The 22,119-nt window shown below is 44.3% G+C and overlaps 1 protein-coding gene across 4 annotated transcripts in view; it reads right to left on the bottom strand.

Moving 5' to 3' along the window:
* The window catches only part of BRMS1 (BRMS1 transcriptional repressor and anoikis regulator), a 458,387-nt gene that overhangs the window by 355,037 nt on the left and 81,231 nt on the right, over window positions 1-22,119 (bottom strand). For 2 of the 4 annotated variants that reach the window (XM_069644907.1, XM_069644905.1), the window contains exons 3-4: window positions 2,317-2,407; window positions 1,466-1,543 (exon numbers count right to left, since the gene is read on the bottom strand). In XM_069644907.1, the coding sequence (XP_069501008.1) occupies window positions 1,466-1,543; window positions 2,317-2,407 (169 nt within the window). The remainder of the gene's footprint in view (window positions 1-1,465; window positions 1,544-2,316; window positions 2,408-22,119) is intronic. The other 2 variants (XM_069644906.1, XM_069644908.1) reach the window with 1 other exon arrangement.

A 22,119-nucleotide genomic window follows, 5' to 3' on the forward strand; every position in this document is an offset into this window, starting at 1 on the left:
GCATCTGTCCGAGAACTGCTGTTTTTCTGTGTTGGACAGCACATGTTCAGAATGTGACTGCGACAATGCTTTTTCTAAAATAAGACTTACTTCTCTTTAGGTAGCAGTTCAGCACAGCAACTCAGTCTGAAGTCAGTCCACTCTACTATACTGGCATTCTCATTATGCTCAATGATGCCACACCAGTTGCAAGTACAGGGCTTTATGTACTCTACTCCAAATGTCTCCAAGTACAGTTCTTAAGAACCAAATTCATTCCCGGTCTTCAGAATATTCACACATTTGAAATTAAAGAATCTTAGTCAAGAGGTTATCCTCAAAGACCTATTGTGGTTAGGGCTCTTAAAGACCAGACTTGCATGATTACCTTCGATCAACTGCATACAAAGCTGTTGAGGATTTACGTTCAGGACCTTTGGTTAGATAACGGTCTGTATACAAAACCATTGGAAACTTCCAATGCTAGTACCGACTGCACAGGGAGGTCAGACAAGCTACATAGAATGTAGTTTCCAGTGGCTTGATAACTTGATTCAAACGCTGCATGATAATTTTTACCCCTCGTTTTCTAAACCTGCCTATCCTCCCCACTTTAAATTTTTATTATGCACTTGCCTGTGAATGATTAACAGCTACAAATATCTCAAGTTTCTACAGTGGCAATTCTATTAAAGTCTAGTGGAGGGAACTTTTATCCAAGTTGGCCTCACTGGATGTACCAACAAACCAGGCGCTCCATACCCTTTAAGCTTTGCTCCTCTCTCTCCAGCAAGTCTGAGGCTCTGGTTACAGTCCATCAGGGGTGGACTGGTATACATACAGGGTATAGAGACTAGCAAAGGGGAAGTCTTAGAGTTCAACTTTAAGGGAAGGGAGAGAGCGGGAAAAATCTAGGCATTTCAAGTCACTAGATGAACCCCACATTTCTTGAGGAAAAGCATGGTCTAGCAGACTCTGCGCCTTGGACTAAAGTGCTGTTTAAGGGAGAAGGAAAAAGAACTACATGTAGTAAATATGTCTGCACAGAAAGGGCAGATTCCCAGCAGCAGCAGTGGCGAGACATGGTACACAGGAGCTTAATGGTATTGAGAAAGCAAAGATGGAGCTGGAGACTAATGTGTGTGCAAAGAAGATAGGACGACGGCCGGAGCAGACCCGATCTCAGTCCAATTCTAAGATTTCATGTATCCATGGCAAGTCCTTTTCCGCTAAGCCGCCTTTTCGTAGGCCTTTCCCACTTCTTGCTAGTAAGCTCATGAACTCTCACTCCCGCCAATTTACTCTCTCCATTTCAGTGTACTGGGGAGCCTTATCCCATAATATTCTCATCAGAGATCCTCACTGCCCTGCTCAGTTTCCCCAAAAGAAAGACCCCTCTTAAATTGGATATAGTTCTTTTAGCCCCTCCGCCACCCATTTTACAATGTGAAATGCCCTTAACATCAGACACAGACCAACTCCTTACCCACTGACACGGAGACGCCACGTCCTGTCCCGCGACGTGGAGGCTCCTCGGGAGAGCCGAGGGAGGCGTCTACAAGGTCTGTGGGAAGAACCAGAGGTAGTCTGGACCTTTAAGGGCCGTCATGCACAGCATGGCAGTCGTCATACAGCTTCCCACTTCTCCCCAATGACTAACCCGCAGCGAACACTTGGGAGCCACCCAAACACCCCCAATCAACCATGAGGCTGGAAATAATAGGATTCTATTCTGCTTAAAGATCCCCATGCACATGAGGGGTCATATCCCGCCCGCAGAACATGTGAAACGGCGATACAATGATAAGGGCCAGGACTCTCCAAACAAATGACTATGTAAGCAGTCTTACTGTGTGTGCCTTGTGCAGTGTTACCAATCAGTCAAAGACCCACCCAGTTCCCTCCCCCATTCTAAGGGATGTGGGTAACTGCATCTGCTAGTCTTTCGGGGGCCCAGCAGACAAGAGTCACTAACGTCAAACATTACTACCACTGAGTCACATGGCCTGCCTTAAAGTCAGGCTCTGAACTGGTGAGACTAGGCCAGCATCCTCAGCAAGGAAATAAAAGTGACAAGCCAGAGATTAAAGTAGTAAGTGACACGGAAAAGGTAAAACTAAGAGGAACGAAGATAAAAAGGGACTCTGGTTAAGGCGTAAGTGGGAGCGTTCGACTGAAATAGCTTATCATAAACCCCAAATACATTCAAATAGATTGCAAGCCCAGTACCCTCCACTTTGGAAGATTGCATCCTATTCTGTCCTCACATTATGGCCTTCATTATTATACAACTTGGCATCACATCCCTTTTTTGACCCTTCAGGTCACACAACTCACTTTTCCTTCAGCTCTGCAAACTGCTTCTCCAGGTCGGACATTTCATCCAAGCACTCCGTCCGCCTGCGTTCACAGTCCTCATCGTCCATCTCTGAAGGGATTATAATGGGGTCAGGGTAATTTATTAGATTTCTCTAGGACAAAAAACCTATAGGTTGCAGAGCGCTTTACAGAAAAATATTAGAGACACTCCTCTCAGGAGACACAATAAGCCAAACTAAAAGCAATACATTAGGACTATGTACAGAAGCAGCGAAGAACAGTAATGCCGTCACTGAGGGGAATGGGGGTGAAGAAGGCAATTGAAGGCAGAATTATCACTATCGCGCTAGATAGAAAGTGTTGCACCCCACTGCCCCAGAATAAGGAGGATAAAACAGACCGTGCTACTTTCCACACAAACTTATATTTAAACATATGCGCAGAATCTGTCAACGACCAATACCATCCACCCCACATTAATGTTTGTGCACTACCAGTGAGAGGTTGGTTTGTTTTGTTTCAGCGCATCCTACTATCCATTTTTCTTTAATTGTTTTCCAAACTACAGAAAATACAGAAAACAGTGATCCAGAGGCTAAAAGGATGACTGCTCGATTCTAGATGCACCCCCAAGCCATTTTATAGCAGGCACAAATTGGTCACTGCTGGACAGACAGCTGCTCCACCCAGTAGATGCGTGACTGTAGCATGCATCAGCCAGAGCACCTTCTGGTTCATCATCAAAAGCATGGATTTACATTACCTCTGTTGCAACTCGGCATTTGCAGCACAAAATAAAAACAGCAGTTTTCAAAGTTAAGGGGAGTAGAGAGCCTGTTTATAGCCAGAAGAACCTAGTTAGCTCCAACAACAGCTACCAGGATCTACATTTGGCTCTGAATGGCCAACTTATGTAAATAAAACACACCACATTATAACTCTGCGTGTTTAGGACAATCTATAAAAAACATGAGGACACATCTAGATGGCATTTAAAGCATAAGGGGACAAAAATAATGGATAAATGCTACGTTTGCATCTTATGTGGAAGTTAAATTCGCCAGTTGTAACTCCAGGTCACGATTTATGCTGGCTAACCAGGAAGGTTTTAGCTCCAGCCTATCCAATACTAACTTACTAACTCCCCACAGTCCAGGTTAACCAATGCAGAGCTATTAAAATAAGGATGGGACAGGCTACTTTAAGGATGCAGCTACTTTCTATTGAAATGATAACTTTTTTAATTGGAGTTCATAAAGGCACATTTCTCCAACTCACTTGATTTTAAAAGATAGTGTACAGCTAAAAGAAACTTTCCTGTTGTGTTGAGTTTGTTTTTGTCAAAGCTTCACAAACATGGGACATCAGGATGAAATAAGATGAAATGATGCAAAGATTCAGAGTGAAGTTTGGAGTTGTTATCAGAGCACCAGGGCTGAGCATCCTGCAGGGATTAGGGGGGAAGTGTATTGAGCAGGAGTGCAGAGACTCAGGGTGGTGTAAAACAGGAAAGCGCAGAGTTTGGGCAGGGGTTATTGGATGGAGGAAGCATTAGTAGATGTCATGGCAGAGGCAGGGGAGGAGGGAGTGCAGAGCATGCCAGGAGTTGAGGCAGGGAGGTGCAGAGTATGGCCATCAGATGAGCGTCGTGTGGTGGGTGCAGTTTGGCAGAGGTGACTAGAAAGACGGCAAGTGATCGGGAAATCAGAGATGCAGTCACAGCTGTAGAAAATAATGCCCATGGTACATTTCCCAGGACCATAGATTCTGGGCTCTGTTGGCAGTGAAGTGGCCTTCTGAAAATATTGGTGATGAATGCTCATGCTCCATGGTAAGCTAGCAAAAGATCTGAACATGGAGTTAATGCATTTACTTTCATTAGCAGAAGAGAAATACAACTTTATGAAAAATATGGACAAAGAAGATTTACTGAGAATTGGACAACTGGATTTAAAAGGGGGTAGATGTCAGAGCATGTTCAGTGAAGCAGCAGAACCAAGTATATGGGAGAGGTTCAGAAACTAAAGGTTTTGAGAGGACTAAGGAGTAGACTAACGAACACAAAGTGCATCACCAGCATACCTCATCATTCTGGGCATGAACCCTTAGAGGCCAGTTTTAACAAAACTCTAGCCTGGCTAAGAGGAACATTTGTTGGGCCAATCATTTTATGCCAGGACATCAAACTGTTGAGAAGTTAATGAGACTACCTTGGAATGGATCTTAATAGACTGGGGAGAGCAAATTGCCACAGCTCTTGCGAAAAAGTAGAACGCTACAGGCTGACTTACTGAAGATAAAAATTGATTTTAGTAGTGTTCTTGAATTAGTTTCATATAAAGCATTTTTTTCGTGGTTCTGTTTAAGAAGTCAGGTTTCTTTTAAACAACTGTAACTAACGTTTCTGCTTTGAGGGTTCCCGTTCCCCACATATGGATGCCTTCGTTTAATGTTATACAGCACATAACCCAGACTATAAAGCATAGTAAAAGTGAAAGCAGACAGAGGCATTTTGAATATACTGAAACCGTGAAAAGAGTATAGTGAGCAAGAAGTAAGTAGAGATCAACGGCACAACTTGAGAAACAGCAGATGTCTGGGGAATGAGGAGCTTGAAAACAGCATGCAGCAAATTAACTTCCACACGCGATTAAACATACATTTTGGTCCATTATAAATTACTTAAACTTCCAATGTCTCTTAGGTATCCCAATGTTCTTCACACAAATTCACAAACACACATTTGGCCTTTGGAGTCAAAAGTAGTTCCTGGAAACTGCTGGTGTCAAGATAACTAGGTTCGCTACAAACAGGAGCTAGAGATGAAAAGGTGGCTATTGAGGAGAATAAAAGTATGAAACCACCCAACGGAAGACTGCAAGAAAGTGTGTAGAACATGTTCAAAGGCGAATCAAAGGTAATGGCAGGAGAGGGAGATTAGAGAGGTGGACTAGGGGAAAATCAATAACTGCAACGAGGAGTAGGAAACTAAGGGATTTACATTTCAGTGATAGTGAGGTGTACTGGAAAACCTGGAGGGTGGACAATTCAGAGAATGTAATTTTTTTTTTTTAAATTAAAATGATATGTTTCAAATTTTAAACCTTTCATCTTTTATACAATCCAAAACAAAAAGAAAATCACTTTTTTAGTCCATTTCCTTTTCTCAATTAGATTCTAATAATACATTAAGAAAGCTGACAGTTGTGAAAATAACTTTCTTTGTGCCACCATGTAGGAATTAAGCCCATCGATCTTCAGGTGAGAGTTTGATTGTGGATGATAGATACACGTCTCTAATTAGGGATTTGGTTTCATCAAGTGCCGGACATAGCGTAACTATGTGCTGTAAAGTTTCTAGTTCAGTTTGTTGTTTACAGAACCGACAGAAGGAATTTTCTTTGGTTAGAAGTTGCCTGGATTGTAGAAGCTCTCGTGTTGGTATCAAGTTAAAACGGAACCGTAGGAAAGTATCTCTGACAGAGGCAGATGGGAAGCGTTGTAAATATAACGGTAGACAATTTAATGGATGCATGTCCAACTTGCATTCCAGATTAAGTTTTAGTTGTCTATTGGCTTTGATAGTCCCTATCCAATCGTCGCGCACAAGTTTTTGTTTTGCTTTTCCTGGGCGCCGAGTTAGCTGCTCCATGGATATGTCTGCCGTTATTCTAGTATTTTCCAAATGGTTCTTCCAGGTTTTTAATACAATTGCCTGAGTTGCGAGTTATTTTTGCTGGAAAATATATAGCGCTGGAATATGCAGGTCAGAGACTATTTTTCTGTAAAGATCTAGTTTTCGCCATGTTAATAATCAACCCCTTGAACAAGTGACAACAGTTAAATACTTGGGGATTTGGTTAAATCAATCACCCACTGAAACTAATTGGTCCAACTATTTACTGGCAAAAACTCTATCTTTAGCCCGTCAGGGACGGTTTCTACACTTGAAGTATGGAAGATTTACATTTAAACCAATTATATCATTCTACCGACAAAAAGTGACTGCAATTTTACTCTATGGAAGCGAATCTATGATTAAGATCGACAGATCTATATGGTTGCGTCTTGAAGGCATGTTCTGGTGGAAAGTGCTCTCTTTACCTCAATCGTTTCCGATGGCCCATATTCGATACGAACTGGCACTTCATTCTCTTACCTCACTTCAAACAAGGCCAAAAGATCGATGGGCTAAATTCCTACATGGTGGCACAAAGAAAGTTATTTTCATAACTGTCAGCTTTCTTAATGTATTATTTGAATCCAATTGAGAAAAGGAAATGGACTAAAAAAGTGATTTTCTTGTTGTTTTGGATTGTATAAGAGATGAAAGGTTTAAAATTTGAACCATATCATTTTAATAAAAAAATAAATAAAGAATGTATATATTGTGCGACAGTTAGGGGAGTTTTCCTAAAGTCGTACTGGCAGTAAGGCTTTAGTAAGTTCAGTGTTTTGTAGACCCTCCAGCCCCCAACTCTTGGCATCAGTCTGTACTACATCAGGACCTTGATAGAGTGGCAGAGCAGTCAGACTTATCTTAAGAGGAAGATGTGAGCTGTAGGTGAGTACACTGAATCTTAGCTAGACAGGCACAACAATGAAACACTTGCACATATAGTTATATAAAAAGTATATATTTACAGCAGAATCTCTAAATACTTCAGACGTTTATACTAGAACACTTAGAATCACTTGGTAATACACTTCAAAGGGCACTTTCATTTTTGTATTTGTTCGCGGTTACATTCGCAGCTACGTTAGAAAGGGAAAAGACAATGTTATCGTATTATCGGGTACTGTGCACGCATGCGGTTTTCAACGGTTTATACAGTAATACATTTACTCTGCAAACACAAATAGTAAAGTCACTTAAAGGGAGGAAAATGGTTAGTTATTGTACATAAGCTTAGTTCAAGGTTCTAGAGATGGTGTATTAAGTCCTTTAAGTCCAAAAACACAACCCTAGTTAAAAAGGCAGTTTGGAGAGGACAAAGTCGTGACAAGCAGCAAATTACAAAGAGTTCCTGTGGATTTCTTCCAGTTTCTAGTGTTGTTGAAGCAGCAAGTTAACAACTAACAAAGAAGACCTTCAATTGGGATTCGAGAAGGGGACACAAGCAGCGACCTGGGTCTGAGGTAGGAGGAGGTTGCCCTGGACACCTGTACGTGCACTGCAAAGCTCTGGAGTGACTTCTTGGACTCAGGTAAGCAATACCCTTTTCCCCACACTACCTTAAGGTTAGAAGAAAATGTTTGTGCTGGATGCTCCGCCATGTAGCAGCTCTGGACCAGACCTCCGGATTCCTTGGTCTGGTGACTGAAAGCAGGACAATGGAGGGGATCTCTCAGCAGCAGTCTCGAAGGAGGACCTGTGGCACGACTTTCAGCAACTTCTTGGTTCACTCTATGGTTTTGGTGCTTTTCCTGCAGCACCAACAAAGGACACAAATTGCACAGTCAATCTTCTTCGCTTCCTGCAGTCCCACACTCTGGTGGGTTGGATCGGATCTCTGGCATGTCCTTCCGGGTTTAGCAAAGATTTTGGCCGGATTCCACAACGATGAACTCGAAATGGCAGCAGGTCTCCTGGTATTGGTGTTGCACAGCTCTGGAACCTCCTAGGACCACGGGAGATGGCTTGTTTCCAAGTTTGTCTTGGGACTGGTTGTTCCCACTAGCCAAAGGGAAGGAGTTGTCCTCTTCGGAGCGCCTCTGTCGCATAGAAAATGGAGTCAGGACAGCAGTGGTTGCTTCACGGTGTTGCAAAGGGTCTGCAGGCGTCTATGGTCGTCTTCTTCGGTTACTTCTGTTTCCAGTGGTCGACTTGCTTTCCACTCCAGAAGCCTTACCTTTTATACAGTTCCAGCACACTCCTCTGCAATCTCTCTCAGCATTTTACAGAAAGGGCGTTTGGCTGTCCAATCAGAACAGCCAGACCCCCTGTGGGAGCGGGACCTATTCAGCTACTCTGGCAGACAAAGGACAGAAAATGCACAGTAATTGTTAGAAGACGTCCACTGCCCCCAGCCATAACTAGGTGATTGTCTATGTGACTAAAAGGTATCCCTTTGGCACTCCTCTGAAGGTGGTGTGTGCCGATCTCAATGAATTGGAGGAAAAAGGCTCCACTCATTCAGGATTGAAAGAAAAATGTCCAGAAGTCCAGCAAAAGGTGCTGGGGGTTTCACTAGGAGAGGGGATGAAGCATAAAAATGATAAATCTAACCAACAGCGACATATCAAAATCATCAGGATAGAAAAGAAAAAAAAAAGATTCCATTAGATGTCTAGAGTGAAGTGTGTGAAAAAGGCACAAGCACCAAACTTTAATGGACCGTGCAGGGCAGTAGAAAAGACGTTGAAAAGAAGACCAACAACCATACTGATTAGGACTGGTTAAAAAGACAAGAGGCTAAGCATCTCAACACAGTCATGGAAATGCAAGAGAAAGAAAATGTATCAAGGAAGATTGGGTAATCCACATCAAGTAAATCGGAGAATATGTGAAAATGAAAAAGAACAATGAGAGGAGTTTAGAGTGACATGATTAATTTAGAAGGTACAGGTTGTAGAGTAAGGCCATAAGGGGAGGGGCGGGAAGAGGCAAGATGAAAAGTTGGAGGTGGAAAAGTAAAGGCTTAACATGATTAAATGTGTTGTACCAGAGCTCAGAGAGGAGGTTGAGGAAAGCAGATACACATGGAAAATGTATGAGCAGCCATTTAATATATGTGTGTTGCTGGGAGGGATAGAGTAATGGTGACAGAGTTAGCTCAGGAAAGGAAACGGTGATTGAAGATCAATTACTAAGGCAAATTAATTTGTTATGGTGATGTATGCACTGCTACCATTTGCATGGTCTCAAGGTGCTCACGTGGCTCTGTAAGAAAGTGGGTGGGGTTTGCTAGTGAGGGAAGAGGGATAGGATAGATGTTGTGCTCTTCTGTTGATACTTGCAGAAACAGGAGAAATTGCTGTGCACGGGTTAGCTTTCAGGGTGCGCTTTGTCATCTGCACTGGTCTTCTTGTGTCCGGAGGGGTAGTGTCTGGGTTGTTTAACAGTTTGGTCTTGTGGGGTGATTAGAGGTGGGTGGGTGGTTTGTTTGTAGTTTTGCTGGCCCTATGGTACATGAGAGGTATGTGGGTGTTGAAAAGAGGAGGGGTGGTTAGTTGGTTTCTGTTTGGCTTTGGTTGCGTGGTTGTTTTATTGTTGGTTCTTCGATCGTATTGTCCGATGTTTGCTTTGGTCCCAGACTATGGTTTGTGGGGATGCACGTTTTTTATGCTGTCTCAGTGAGTTGAATAGCCAGGTTTTCAGCAGTTTTAAGAAAGCTAGGTGGTCTTCCGTCATTCTGATCTCCTTCGGTATAGAGTTCCACAGTTTGGCCATCAAATAAGAATGCGGTTTCTCCAAATTTCCTTTTGTCATACTGGCTTGTTTCTATTTGGGCATCGTTGCTCGATCTCAGGTTTCTTCCTGGTTGGTAGCTTGGAAAAATGAATTTCCTTGTCTGTGTAGTGATTTGTGGTCGCTGCAGATGGCTTTAAAGTTAAGGTGTTTTTTTACTGGTATGCAGTGTAGACTTCTCAGTGCTGGTGTGAGGTGGTCTCTTTCATTTAGTCTCCTGAGTAGTCTTGCTACAGTAATTTGGATGTGATGATTTTTTGTGTGGCATTCCAGGTAGAGACTGTTTGTGTAGGCTTGTGTAGGCTAGTCTCGATAGTATCAAAGATATGATTGCAAGTGTTCTGTGTGGGAACTAGGAGTATCTCTCTCTTATTAGTTGCAGGAGTAGAACATTTTTTTTGCTTTTGCGTGGACTTGTGGTTCTAGAGAGAATCCACTGTCCATGAGGATGCCCAGGTTTTTGATCATTGAATAGGTCTCTGGTTGGGTTCCATGTATGGTCGCCAGCTCAGGTATGTCGGTATTGTCTTCTGGATGGGAGACCATTCTTTTTTTGTCAGATTGTTGTTTGTCATCCAGGTGTAAATGTCTGAGGCATTTGCGGCGGGTGTTTGGGTCTTGGGTGGAGGTTATCTTGAAGAGGGTATTGGATGCGTAGTTGTTCGCGGCCAGTCCAAGGGTTTGAGTTAATTAGTGGGGACATGCAGATGTTGAAGAGGAGCTGGGAGAGGCTTGATCCTTGTGGTACGCCGTAGGTGATGTTTTTAGTGTTAAATCTAAATGGCGGTAAACATATTCTTTCTGTTCGGTTTGGTCAGGATAGATTTCAGCCATTGTAGTGCAGAGTTTTTGATGCCGCATTCGTCCAGTCTCTGTATTAGAGTTGCGTGTCTGAGTTGAAGGCGGCTGATATGTCTAGAAGTATGAGGGCCGATTGGGTGCTGTTGTCTGCATTTATAAGGTTGTCCCATGTAGCGAAAGTGCTGATTCAGTTCTTCTCATGGGTCTGAAACAGATTTGGGAGTGGTTGAGTATTCCGTTGCTTTCTACATGGTTGAGTAGTACTTGATAGATGTGGTACATAAGGATTTTTGCTGGGTAAGGTAGTTTCGATATAGATCTGTCGTTGTTAGGGTCTTCCGCATTTCCCATTTAGTTGTTTTGGAGGGGCTTGATGTATGTGGATATGAAAGTTTTAGGTACTATTCCTGTGTTTAGGGATAGGTTCATTTGTAGATGAAGTATGAGGCTGGCGTTCTGTGATTGAGGATATATTTTTAAGATGCCCGGTGGGCATGGGACACTGGAGGACCCAACGAGGTTTGTGTCTCATTAGTCTGCTGAAAGTTTCCTTCCTTACAGGTTCGAGACGATTGAGTGTTGTGGCGGTTGGTGGCACGCTGGTTTCCGGCAGTTCTAGGGGTGTATTTTTGGGATGGAGGCTTGCATCGATGGTCTGTTGTATTGCTTCTCTTTTTGTTCGTATATGGGTTGCGATTTTGTCACATAGGGATTATGATGGCACAGTGCATTTTCTGCACAAGGTTGGGTTTTTAATTTCCTTGATGAGTTTGAATAATTTTGTGTTTGTTGCCGATTGGATTCTTGTAGTGTAATCAGGCTTCCAGAGAAAGTGTGTACCAGGCCTTTTTAATGCATGAAATCTTTAATACGACTTATTTTCCTGTGTACAGTTACGCACAAGTTTAGAGCAGAGGGAAGTGCAAAGGTCAGGTTACTTGACAGAAAACAGGAGACTTTGATTTTTATCTATGTGTATATAATTGCAAGCCATGGAGAAACGCCTCTGCAACTATTTCCCTGAAGCCTTTAAAAAAAAAAAAAAGAAACTACAAACTCTGATAAAAGCAATGGTTCCTTTCCATTCATCCTCTGCTGTGCTGTGTGTAGATGTGTAGATGTTCATGAAGCAAACAGAAGCACAGTGCATATTTACCTAGCGTTTGAGGATTGCATAATTAATAAGATGGAAAACTAAGATGCAATTGAGAATCTTTTTTTTAAAATTATGCTTTTTTTCCCCAGTGAAAGTAAACCAGTATTGCACAATTGTATTTTTCAGAGTTCCTGTGCTGTATGCACGGTCTAGTGATTGTGATTACACCAATAAGGTGTTATAGCCTCTCAAATATTCAAGAGTACAATTAAAACATTCAAAACCTGACTCTCCAGGAAGTGCAAGCGCTGTTCAAAAACAAACAAATGAAAGTTACATTTGCAATTGAAATAGAAACTGAGCAAAACCTGTCTCTGTGAAAATCCAGATCGGTATTTAACTTTATGTAGCGCTTCATACATGGTTCGTCCAACATCGAGACACTGTTATTATACCTCAGTAGATACTCAGTTTACCGACCTCTGAAGGATGTTAGCTAATAAGATAGCTCAGCCAGTGGAGTGCTCGTTGCTGCAATCTGTCCATGATCTGTAGGTTGCAGGTTCGAATCCCGGCAAGGCCAACTCATCCTTTCAAGGTCAATAAAGGAGTACCAACTTCGGTTTGGTGATAATTGTGATAAATATGTTCTATGTACACCGCTTTGCCAAAAGCGCTATATAAATACCCATTTGACCATGAGATTAGATATAGAATTTAGCATGGAGTCTTTGCCTCTCTGTACTGTTGTATCATAACATTAGCTCCAGGAAATAAGAACTTTCAATAAACATCAAAAGACAATTCTGCGTTCGAACCTAAAAAAAAAAAAAAATAAATAAGAAAAACACATTTAAAACACAATACCATTCATGTTTGCTTTACTATGTAATGCCTAGGTTTTTGTATTTTCAACATTTAAATATATACAGGAGAGAACAAATGATGGCCAGATCTTAGAGAAATAATGAAAAGTGTATTCTGTCACAATGCAGAAAGCTGCCGCATGGTAATCGATTTCCATACAGTTTTTGACATGTCGGATGGGTGCGGCACACTTTTTACTCTCTTGAAATGACATTTACTCGAAATCTTATCTGGAGCACTCCGTGGAATATGCTTTTTTTTTGCTTTGCGGTCTGTTATTTCGGATTGGTAGCAGTAATTCCTCCATTGCTTTTACGGTTTGCAGTCTCTTTTTTTGAGTTCCCTCAGTTCTTCTGTGAAGCACCTTGCTGCAATTTTCTTTGTGGTGGGTTTGAAGAGTTTTTCCAGGTGTTAATTGGTCTAGTGCGTCTGATCTGGTGTCAAGCTTCTCTTCCACTTAGTCCGGAGTCAATCTATTTAGCTCGGAGGCGTTTTTTGATTCCAGTAGCTCCGTTAGCATTTCCAGGGCAAGACTCCTCCAGTTTCTTTTGCTCATCACAGGGAGTTTTAGGTTTGTGGGCATCATGCGGTTTGGGATTTTTACAGTGAATGGAATCACGTGGTGAACGCTCCATACAATTGGTACCAGTGGGGTGGCGGTCGATAGTCCATCTCTGAAGAAGTTTGGGTCTACGATGTGTCCAGCCCTGTGGGTGGGACTGTCTACTATTTGTTTGACGTGGAGGGTTTCCAGTAGGGCACCGTTTCATTTTCTCTTTCGAACCAGATGTTGAAGTCCCCCAGAACAATTATGCTGTCATAATAAGTGAAGAGGTTGGCAATGGTGCCCGTGAGATTCGTGGCAAAGTTGGGGTTGTAGGATGGCTGTCTGTAGATCAGTAGGGCGAGTAGGCTGGATCGGTCGTTGAGCTTGATGTTGATTAGTAGCGATTTGAAATCTATTTCAGTTGTGGAGAGTGGTGTGGAGCAGATGTGGTTTTTGTGCTCTATGTTCCATTCCTCTTCGGTTTTCTCGGTTATCATTCATTAGTTTGAAGTTGCTGGGTATGGCTTCAAGGGCAATTGTTTTATCATTGTCCGATAGCCATGTTTCTGTTAGGAAGATTGTGACAGTGCCGCCGTCGCTTAGGTCGTACATTTCGGTTTTGCACTGATCTTACATTGATTAGACTGCAGTGCAGAGTGCGTTTTTCCTTGTTCTTTGTTGCGTATCATTTCTCGTGTCTCGGTTGGTTTAATCCTGGTCGGATTTCTGGTTCACTCTTGGGTGAGGTTATTTGCTGGTTGTGAAGTTGGGGCTGCTATCCCTTCACTGAGGAGTTAAATGTAGATGAGCAATGGGTTTCTTTGTTCTGTTTCATAGTAGTCAGGTGTTTGGTTGTCCGTGTGGTCTTTTTTTCCAGTTTCTGGTTATTTAAGGGGTGTGGATGGTTAGGGTTCCTAGCTTCGCTCCGATTCTTGTTGTGGTTTTTACGAAAATGTCTTTGGAGTTGCCGGGTTCTGTGTGTTGTGGTGTGCAGTTGGTAGGCTGGTGGGGTCCACTCTAGTATTCATTGGGTACTTAGATGTGGTTTGTTTGTTTTCCGTTATGGTATGATTGTAGCAGGAGAGCTAGCGGCAGATGTATGCTGTTTTTGTTCTCGTCTTGGTGCATATCGCTTAGTCCGCTTAGTGGTGGTGATTTTGAGGTGTTGCAAGTTCTGGTAGGTAGTTCCAGTTCAACGGTGATGCAATTTCATCCCTCTTTCTTATTCCGTTTTTCATTTGCATTTCTTTGTCCTTGTATCGTGGCACGTTTGTGGTCTTGATGAGTCGGGCTGTTGTAGCTTGGTGGTGTACAGTGGGATTGGTTGCAGGATTATGTTTTTGGTGTTAGGCTTCCTGCTTGTGCAGTTCTCGGATGTTGCTCGATTCCCTGTTGGTTTTGATCTAACTAGATGAGTCGTGGTGTTAAATGGCTTTTGGTTAGGAAGATTGATGTGGGTTTAGATGTAGTGGTGAGTGCCTCTAGATTTGTGGTGGCTTGCTTTGTCCCACTTGCAAAGATGTGTCCTTTGTTCTGGGTATGAGGTCCTCCTTGAACAACGTCTTTCTTTGTCTCAGTGGTAGGCCGATGTGCTGTAACCCACAGTGGTGTGTGCCTCACTATGGTTGTAGGAGTGTGGTGTCTTGACCTTTGGTTCAGGTTAGTGATAGATTCCAGGGGAGGATGCTTTCTTTCCTGAGATCAGTGGTAGATTGATGTGATGCAACACACAGTGGTGTTGCATTTCTGTGGTTGTGAGGTTCGGTGGCTTCTCCCTCTCTCTGCGGTCTTGTGGTTGTATTTTTTAGTTCCGTTTTTATTGTGTGCTGATTCGGGGGTCCAAGGGGCAGAAGCCTCCTGTGGAACTTGTCTAGTGGTTGTTCCAGTAGAGTGATGAGGCACAAAATCTGTTTTTGGGTCCCTCTGGGCTAAATAGGAGTAGTGGCACTACACACACACACACACAGTGGTGCAATAACAAGGCAGCAAAACGTACAGAAACTAAATCAGTACAATTCTAGTGTGGCAAAATTCAAAAGCAGCATAAACCAATTCATTAAAACTTTAGTGTGGCTAAATTCAAGGGGGAGTGTAGCAGCCAGGACAATTCAGGGCTATGCGACGCCATCCATAGAGAGCAACGGGATGTGGACCGTCTACAATCAACTTTGGCAAGGAGCCAGCCTTAATGCGTGTGAGCGAAACAGTTTTCATAACTAATTCAACTGCCAGGTGGGAGTGATTACACCCCACGAGATTGTTTTTACAAAAAAGAAGGGCAGTAAGAGTCGAGAGTTTCACTTTCTGGAAGTACCAGACAATGTTAATGCAAGTAGTGTTGCCTTCATGGTCCCAAATAGGGAATGGGAGCCATTGTTTAGGCCAATTAGAAGGATCATGTACATTATCAATTTGAGTGCTTTGCATTTACAGTCCTGAAAAAGGCAGCCAATAACCGATAGATTTTGCTGAAACCGGTCGACCAGAATAAGGGATGACCAAAATGTTTAGTCACACCTTTGTTCCATTGATCATTTTGAGTTGATAAATGATCAGAGTTGTTTTTAAATAAGGGGTTTGCCATACCCCATGAACTGTCTACGAGGTTAAATAAAAAGTAAAGTTGCTCAAAGTGGGTTCTCCTGCTTTTAGATTATTAATAGCTTTTTGAAGTCCCGTTATTTCACATAGGTGACCACAGACATAGTACATTTTATGTTTTTCCTTTGGGTATTTCACATTTTTCTGTTGCACAGAAAAGTTTAAAAAAAAGAATCACAAATGAAAATTGAAGTTTTACGAGAATGATAAATTGAGTGTAGGGGTCTCTTACTATCCACCGTCATAGATAGGCGGCTCATCACTGTAATCTACTGTAATCTGAATGATTGATATTTTATTTCTCTCGCGCTCGTGTTTCAGAGCGCGACAAGGCAAGGGAGGGGAACAGGGGAGAACAAAACAGCGATTTTACTAGGCCCAGTGACATTGAGAACACGCACGTGCATGGAAGAGGGGGGAGGGGAAAAGTGCATGGGGGGGTGCATGGGAGAGGGGGGAGGGGAAAAGTGCATGGAAGGGGGAAGAGGTGGATAGTGCGGAGCAGAGGAGAAACAGATAAATAACAATAAATAAACAATAAAGGTAACAAACAGTGGTAATGCAGCCAGCAATTTGCAAGTGCTAGGTTTAAGGCAGCAGACAGGGTAGGTCTGATAAGTGCAGGAAGAAAAAGCGGGTCCTGTATGGGTACAGATACAGACCCCAGTGCAAGGGGTGGCCCGGAGGCAGTGCGGGAGGGTGGCAGGATGAGCAGGTACCTGGGCCCAAAGGACAGAGGGTGGCCAGGTGCATGGTGCCAAGAGAGAACAGATCAGCAGGGGAGAGGGGGAGCGGGGGAGCGAAGGCAGAAGAAAAGAGGAAGGTCTTGAGGTGCTTCCGGAACCAGAGATGGTTCTCCACAAGTTTTAGAGTGGCAAGGAGGCTGTTCCAGAGGGAGGCCCAAGCCGAAGACAGAGATCTACCCCCAGCTCATTTCTTAGAAAAACGACTGACCCTGAGGGAGTTGGAGGTAGAGGAGCGAAGAGCTCAAGAGGGGAGGTATTTGCGGATGGATAGCTGAAGGTATTTTGAACCCAGGCCCCAGAAAGCCTTGTGGACAATGCAGAGGGTTTTGAATTTAATCCTTGCATCCACTGGGAGCCAGTGGAGAGATTTCAGAGCTGGAGAGATACGATCCCAGGGCTTGAGGCCAAGGAAAAAGTCTCGCAGTCCTGTTCTGGATTAGTTGCAGAGGGCGGAGAGTAGAGGCAGGTAGATTAGAAAGAGGCTGTTACAATAGTCCAAGCTAGAGAGAACCAGAGCTTGGGATACCATGAGCTTCTGGGGGAAGGAGAGGAAAGGTAAAGTACCTCTGAGGAGGTGCAGTCGGAAATTTGACTTTTTAGAGACCTCAGAGATGTGGACGGAGAAGGAAGGGGAGGAGTCAAAGATGACCCTGAGGTTCTTAGCCTCGCAGGTGGGGGTAGGAGGAGGGCCAAGGGAGGCCGGCCAGAGAGTGAGGGGAAAGGATGGTGATGGCCGATGAGGAGGATCTCCGTCTTGCTGGCATTCAGACAAAGATCATTGGCGGCACACCAATCTTGAATGGCAGTTAGGCAATCGGAGATGAGAGAGGGAGAGGAGGTGGCAGAGGGCAGCCTGAAAATGGAGTTGAGTGTCGTGCGCGTAGCACTGGAAATTTGAGCAGAAAATGGCAATGCATTGGGCGAGAGTTGCCAGGTATTGGTTGAAAAGCCAGGACGAGAGGTTAGCCCCCTGGGGAACACCACAGGTAGAGTGGAAGATAGATGAAAGGAAGGACCCAAGTTGGACCTCGGAGGGTCGATTGGAGAGGAAAGGTCAGCCAGGCCAGAGCCTGATCAGTGATACCCAGGTTTTCACGGAGACGGTTGAGCAGGATGGCATGGTTGACCGTGTCGAAGGCAGAAGAGAGATCGAGGAGGATGAGGACAGAGGTTGGAGAGCAGATCTTCACAGATGTTCAGGAGAGCAGTTTCCGTGCTTCTGGCAGCTCTGAAGCCAGTCTGGTGGTCATGGAGACAGCCAACAGAATTGGAATGAAGCTTAAGCTGAGAGATGGCCAACTTTTCCAGGAGTTTGCCAAGAAAGGGAGTAATGGAAATTGGGCGATAGTTAGCTGGACAAGAAGGATCAGCTGTGGGTTTCTTGAGAAGAGGATGCACAAAGGAGTGCGTCAGAGGGGAGGGGAAGGATACAGAGGCAAAGGAGTGGTTGCAAAAATCAGCAAGGGCCAGAGCGAGGGTGTCGATGTGGTCCTTGATGGTTTTAGAGGAACAGGGATGAACCTGTTTTGAAGAGGCTTTCATAGATCGGACTTGTCTAGCAACCTCGCCAGGGGTGAAAAGAGGAAAGGACGAGAAGGATGGTGGGAGGGTGGCTAAAGGAGGGTCAGCAAGCACAGATGGAGAGGGAAGAGGAGGGGTGTGCGTGGAGAGGGTGGACAGGATGCCCTGGGTTTTTGAAATTAAGTGAGAGGCAAGGGCATTGCAAAGAGCCTGGGAGGCAACAGGAGGGGTAGAGACTGCAGCAGGGTTGGCCAGCTCCTTGCAGATTTTAAAGAGTTTGGCCGAGTTGTTAGATGCCGCAGAGACACGAGCTTGAATGTGGACTCTCTTCTTGGTGAGGACAGAGTCGGTATTGCCTTTGTAGCAGGCGACAGGCCAGTTTGTCAGAGGATGAACAGGAAGTCCTCCATTTCCTCTCAGCTGCCCTACACCTACGTTTAAGTGTAGCTAGGTCAGAGTCATACCAGGAATTACACTTGGCTTTGGACTTCAAACGGATCCTCATGACAGGGGCAAGAGCATCAAGCGTATCAGAAATTGAAGAGTAGAGCAGAGACAGGGCTGTGTCAGGATGTGAGACAGCCAAAGGTGGAGGGGGGATGGGGGATGGGGGGGAGAAAGTGGCGGCAAAAGCCTCAACTCACACACGCTTCATGGGCCGGATGTCCGAGAAGGTAGGTGGCAGTGTTGGGGTAGGCTTGGCTTGGAGGGAAGAGAGGGAGAGATGAGATGAGAGGAGGGAGTGATTGCTCCAGGAGAGAGGAGTGGTCAGAGGGATGGAGAGGGGGAGGTCAGAGGAGATCAAGACATCCAGTGTGTGCCCTGCAGAGTGAGTCGGGCCAGAGGGGAGGATGGACAGGGAGAGGGCGTCGCAGAGGTCACGGAAGAGTACAGAGGAGGAGCAAGGAGAGTCTAAATGTATATTTTGGTCACTGAGGAGGAGGAGTCGAGTGGTAGAGGCCAGGAGGGAGGAGGAGAGGTCTGCCCACTCAGAGAGAAATTATGTGATTTGACCAGGAGGCCGGTAGATGGTAACCACAGTAACAGAATGATGGTGGCGGGAGGTGCCGGCCGTTAGGCTGCATGGAACGCTGGCTTTCACTGGCGGTTCAAGCCTGCGTTCCTAGCATCCTGATTGGCTGTCACCCACCGCAAGGGTGCCAATAGTAGTTTCTTCCTGTGGTACCATGTACACTACTGGTCCAACCACATCCATGGATTTGTGTGGGTGAAAGCAGGAGCGCAAGGTCCTACATGTCAGTTTCCTATTTTTTGTTGGGAGTAGGTTTACTCCCAATTTATATTTTTGGGGGAGTATTTGCCTATTTTTAGGGAGTAAATGTGTCCAATACACCCCTTATCTGTAGGGCTGAGTGGCATTAACCAACTCACACAGCAGTGAAATTCTAATGTGGTGCAACCTGTGCGGTAGAACAATCGGCTGTGATTCAACCCTAGCTGTGGCAAAAATCACAAGTGTTGCACTACACATTTGGGTACCTATAGGAGATAAAATGTATGTATTCGAAACAGAGGGAGGGAGCAGTCGGACAACATGCTGGAAGGTCGAAAAACACAGATAGGGCATTTCCATAGCAAGTAGTGTGCAACATTACAAAATTAACGATAAACAGATATGAAGCAAAGTAAAAATATGAACATGACTCCGTGTAAAAAAGATTGGGGGTGCCGGGGAAGAATTTTATTTTTGGAGGGTTCTGCGGACACATTTTATGCAACATGTAAACTCTTTCTTTTTGGTTTTTCAGGCTGTTGCACCTTAAATCTGGAGTTAGAATAACTTCTACTGGGACTACCCCTGCCACAGAAACCCTTTGGTAGGCTATATTGTTCCTAGTACAGGGATACTTTAAACGCCACACTTTGGCCGCAGGTTGATTATATCAGCCTACAATGGTGTTGTACAGTAGGGTGGATGTTCAGATGGATTTCCAACATCTACCCAGGGGGTGGATTTTTGGAGGCCAACCTATTATGGTGAACAGGAAAGACACTGAAGTCTAGCAAAATCAAGGTAGGTAGCAGACTGGAAAGGCGAAGACTCAGGGGTGGTGCAAGAGTAGTCAAGGGCTAGGATACAGACATTGCACTCCAATAATTCCAACTAGACAGGAAAATACAACAATATACAATGATGCATTAGGCCTTTAACATGCATACTAAGAAATGAAACCTCTATGTTTGTATTGGCACACAACTACTTAAATATACCTATATACATTCACTCTTCTGATATGACAGAAAAGCATTTGATTGAAAACCAGTACAATACAGGTAAGTAGTCCGGTGCATTAAAAACACTTAAGAGCAACACTAGAATAGTTCCTATTAGAGAGAATTCTCAGAAATGTGCTAATTCCCTCCACCTTAGAGACCCCCAGCAACTTTGCTGGATTTTGAGGACTTGATTTTTTTTTAACCTGGAGAGAGTGTGACCCTTTTTCCCACTCTCTCATGTATTTTGATGTGAATTTTAACTCTGCGTTTCTTTTGGTTATGGAGTCTGACAAACTCCATAGGCATCATCTTTTACATTGTGTCACAGCACCTTCAGTGCAGTGGCACAGGGAAATCTTTTAGATTTCCAAAAGGTTGAAATACCTTTCTCAGGGATAAAAAACTGTTTCCCAGAGCAGTAAAGTGAAATTGACTTTCCTTACCATTGTAACTTTCTAGACCCAGCACACACTATCTTACAATAGAGTGCTGGAGGGGTTACCTAGTATCCTCTGTCTAGTTTCTCATGTAACATTGTATGTGTTACCATTTCCTCACTGAATGGCTAGTGGCAGTTGTTTCATTTGAAATACCATGGTTTGCATTTACCGCGGGTTGCGTTCGCAGCTCCGGTAAAGCAACCGCGTGAGCCATTTTTTTCAAAATGGCACAGGAGCCATATTTGCCAAAATAGCCCGGTCTTCTTTTTTCACCATTCCTTTGTGGAAAGGTCCTTCTGGAGATTTTCTCTGCACGCCAAACCAGGTCTGGTCTCTTTGTTTATTTCGCCTTCGGCGGGATTCAGGAGTGAAGCCCACCTCTGGCTTCAGAGTGTCTGGGGTAGGCAGGAAGTGAGGGAGGTGCCCGAAACTCCCTGTGCTTAGTCTCCTAGAAGACCCAAATGCACTCTGTGGTGATGGCTGGCTGACTGTCCGGCAAGGACAGCTACCCTGCTGGGTGATTGACAGCTAGGCTGGAATGAATAGGAGAGAACTGAATAAAAGGCAAGTCTTTTGGCTTGGAAGGCAGAGTCGACCACTGGACGAAGGAACCGAAGATTAACTTGAAGAGGACGCCTGCTGCAACTCCTGGACCGCTGGTTTTCCCGGTGAAGCCCTGCTGCAGTGCCGAAACGCCAAGTTCACATCGACAGAGAAGCCCCTGCAAGGACTACTTCCCCTTTAAGTTGGTAGGACCAATCCACTCCAAAGTAAGCCACCTGGACATCCATCTCAGAGCTGGTTGAATTTCCACAGAGTTGCTGCTGGCAACCGTGTAGCCAGGGAGGGGAACACCAGATTGTGTGCGTTGCTTTTAAGCTGGCCTAGAGCTTTTGGAAGATCCTCCGGACTCCCAAGAAGCAGGACTGACCAAGCCGGAGCCCCCTCAGATTGCGGTACTGCAGAGGCAAGCAAACCCCACCTCAACAGCCAGGAACAGTGGTGTTATTTGCGGTAGACGCAAGGAGCTGAAACACGAAACAGCCACTGAAAGTGAAGCTTGCCGGTTGCTAGTTTTGACCGTCCCAGTGCATTGCAGGAGTCCCCTGACGTCCTCCCTCTTGTCCCCACGACGGAGACCCAGGAAGAGTGAGATCTGCAGAGCTGCACAGGAACAGAAGTCATCAGCTGCATCTTTTCTTAATTTCTAAGGTACTGTAAAACAAGACTATAGAGAACTTACCTCTTGCTCCTTGCTGTAGAAGTGCTTGAACCTTACACAACTCGCAAGTCTAATCAGCTTGTGGCCGTACATTTGATTCTTTTTTTTCAAAGACTCCTAAGAACCTGTGCAAACACTTTTCCATTTACTTACCAGAAGTGCTTCATCCTATACAAGACGCTTGCCTATTGACTTTGGCTTAGCCTATTGAATTGTAGGACTCTTCTAAGAGGATCTAAAAGTGTTTGCCCTGCTTAAGAAATTTGTGATCTCCTGTGTTCTAATAACCTTTGCCTTTTACCAACTTTTAAGAGTATTCTAAATGCCAACA

This window comes from Ambystoma mexicanum, chromosome 2p (assembly GCF_040938575.1).
Source record: "Ambystoma mexicanum isolate Mex_15411 chromosome 2p, UKY_AmexF1_1, whole genome shotgun sequence".
Taxonomy (NCBI): Eukaryota; Metazoa; Chordata; class Amphibia; order Caudata; family Ambystomatidae; genus Ambystoma; species Ambystoma mexicanum.